Below are 2096 nucleotides of genomic sequence, written 5' to 3'. Positions count from 1 at the left end.
CGAAAGATCTCAAATTCGTCCATTTATGGAGCATATTTTTCGATCGCTTGAGTCGAACCGACAACGACCGTTGCAAATAATTAACAAATAATTAGCGAGAGAGCCTGGGCAGCCTGTGGTCTAACTTAAAATTAGCCTGTGAAAACTCATTTGCAAAGCGCGGTAGATATAAGGCAATTTCCAGTTGAAAATCTGCCCGTAAAAGTAAATGAAACAAAAAAAAAGTGAATAGGGTTTATCAACAACGGCCAAAACTCCCGGAAATTAGTACTGAATCAAAATACACTATATTTATGGCATGCATGACCTACCTACCTCCTGATTGGAAAATAAAGGTGCTGTCCAAAAGATTAGTACGTGGGCTCAGGTGACGAGATCTACAGAGCCCGCTTTACCCTCTGGGAACGAATTGCGTAGTTTGGGGAAGAAAACATGGACGAAAAGAACTTGCCGAAAGTGCAGAACGAAACTGGTGGAAATGTAGATGAATCTGCGGTCGAGCAACCACCACCATATTCTGAAGTGCCGCAATTTCGAGTGGAAAACCCAGCAACGATTCAAAATGCTGCCGTACAACAACAGAATGTGTGGGCTCCGAATGTAGGGTATCCGCCATTTTCTTACCCTGGAGGAAATCAACAGCCGCCCGTCCAGTCTTATCCGCCAGTTCAACAACAAGGTGGATATTATACGTATAATCCCGCCGCAGCTCCTTCGCAACCTGGTGTTCTTAGCCAAGAAGAAGTCCGTCGAAGGCAAGAGGCAGCGATCCGACAAGGAATTGCGACGGCTGTTGTGAGAAGGCCTGTCGTCGGCCGACGAAGTTGTACATACCGACTTGCAAGGCTTGGATTCATGTTGTTCCTCATGGGCCTGGTATTACTCATTGTGCTTGGTGTTTTGATTGTCCATCCTGCCTTGAATGACACCCAGCTAAAGACTACAAGGTGTACAGTCCTCTTCAGTGACATGACGGGAGATGAGATGAGTTGCGACTGTGGTCGGTATTGCTCATCTCATTACCCCTGTCTTCACATACAAGTTTCCTATGACGCCAACGGCGAGACAAACACAGCTTATCTGTACAAAGATGTTTATGCTACTAAAAATAAGGTAAGACCTTTTGTAAGGATAATTTTGACATTTATTTTACATACATGTATTTTTACATTTTACACATGTCAACAGAATTCTCATTTCTAATTGGTGCTCACCACATGTCTGTGTGTTACAGTCGAACCTCGATTATCCGGACCTCGATTATCCGGATTTCTCGATTATCCGGACTTCCTTCTCTGGTCCCAATTTTTCATGAATATTAATTAGTCACAATCAAGACCAGATATAACTAAGTTATAAGTTATACGACGATTTAAACGTTATTTCAAGGTGGTTTACGTGTCAAAAAAAACGAACGAATCGGCGTGTTTTCGTCGCCTTTTTCGGAGAAAAAACTGCCTCAAAATGATCAGTTTCTTTGGAATTTTTGTTTCTGAGGATGGTTACATGTACTAGCTGATTTATCGCTATTATGAAGCAAGGTTTCTTTTTTTTTTTCTGTTTAATATGGAAAAAATGCGCCGATGAAGCGGAGGATGCCGAAGTTAGCGAACTATGCGGATCCGCACCACCGCATCCTGTCAGATGCGCTGGCATATTTTTTTGGCTCATTAATATTCATACTTTCGATTATCCGGACTCTCGATTATCCGGACTATTTAGCCTAGTCCCAACGAGTCCGGATAATCGAGGTTCTACTGTACTTGATTGGAGTGCAAGCACCTGAATTTCAAATTACTACTAGCTTTCACTGAACCCGAAAAGAAATGTTGAGTGCATCAAGAACCGGCTTTCCTTACTTTTAAGGGACTCGCGCTATATAGGGAAAACAACTGTCTAAATGCACACGCAAAATGGCGTAAACAAACTGTAAAAGCGATGTACCCGCAAAATTACAAATTTATTGAAAAAACGCATCACGTTTGTTCTTCAGTTTGCTTGCGGTTAGTTCCACTCCAGTTTGCTTGCGGTTAGTTCCACTCCGGTTTGCTTGCGGTTAGTTCCACTCCGGTTTGCTTGCGGTTAGCTTTTATTTG

At 42.6% G+C, this 2096-nt stretch overlaps 1 protein-coding gene across 1 annotated transcript; it reads left to right on the top strand.

Moving 5' to 3' along the window:
• The first annotated feature begins 414 nt into the window (after nucleotides 1–414).
• On the top strand, nucleotides 415–1226 carry LOC144639706 (uncharacterized). Its single transcript, XM_078499011.1, has one exon. The coding sequence runs from the start codon at nucleotides 433–435 to the stop codon at nucleotides 1201–1203; it is 771 nt and encodes a 256-aa protein (XP_078355137.1). The 5' UTR covers nucleotides 415–432; the 3' UTR covers nucleotides 1204–1226.
• The last annotated feature ends 870 nt before the right edge of the window (nucleotides 1227–2096 follow it).

This window comes from Oculina patagonica, unplaced genomic scaffold (genome assembly GCF_052425735.1).
Source record: "Oculina patagonica isolate OP01 unplaced genomic scaffold, crgOcupat unplaced1204, whole genome shotgun sequence".
NCBI lineage: Eukaryota > Metazoa > Cnidaria > Anthozoa > Scleractinia > Oculinidae > Oculina > Oculina patagonica.
Note: the sequence above shows the minus strand (reverse complement) of the source record. Positions and strands in the feature narration are given on the sequence as shown.

What these genes read in the sequence shown, in the direction of transcription:
- LOC144639706 (XM_078499011.1), top strand. Translation starts at nt 433, where the DNA reads ATGGACGAAAAGAACTTGCCGAAAGTGCAGAACGAAACTGGTGGAAAT.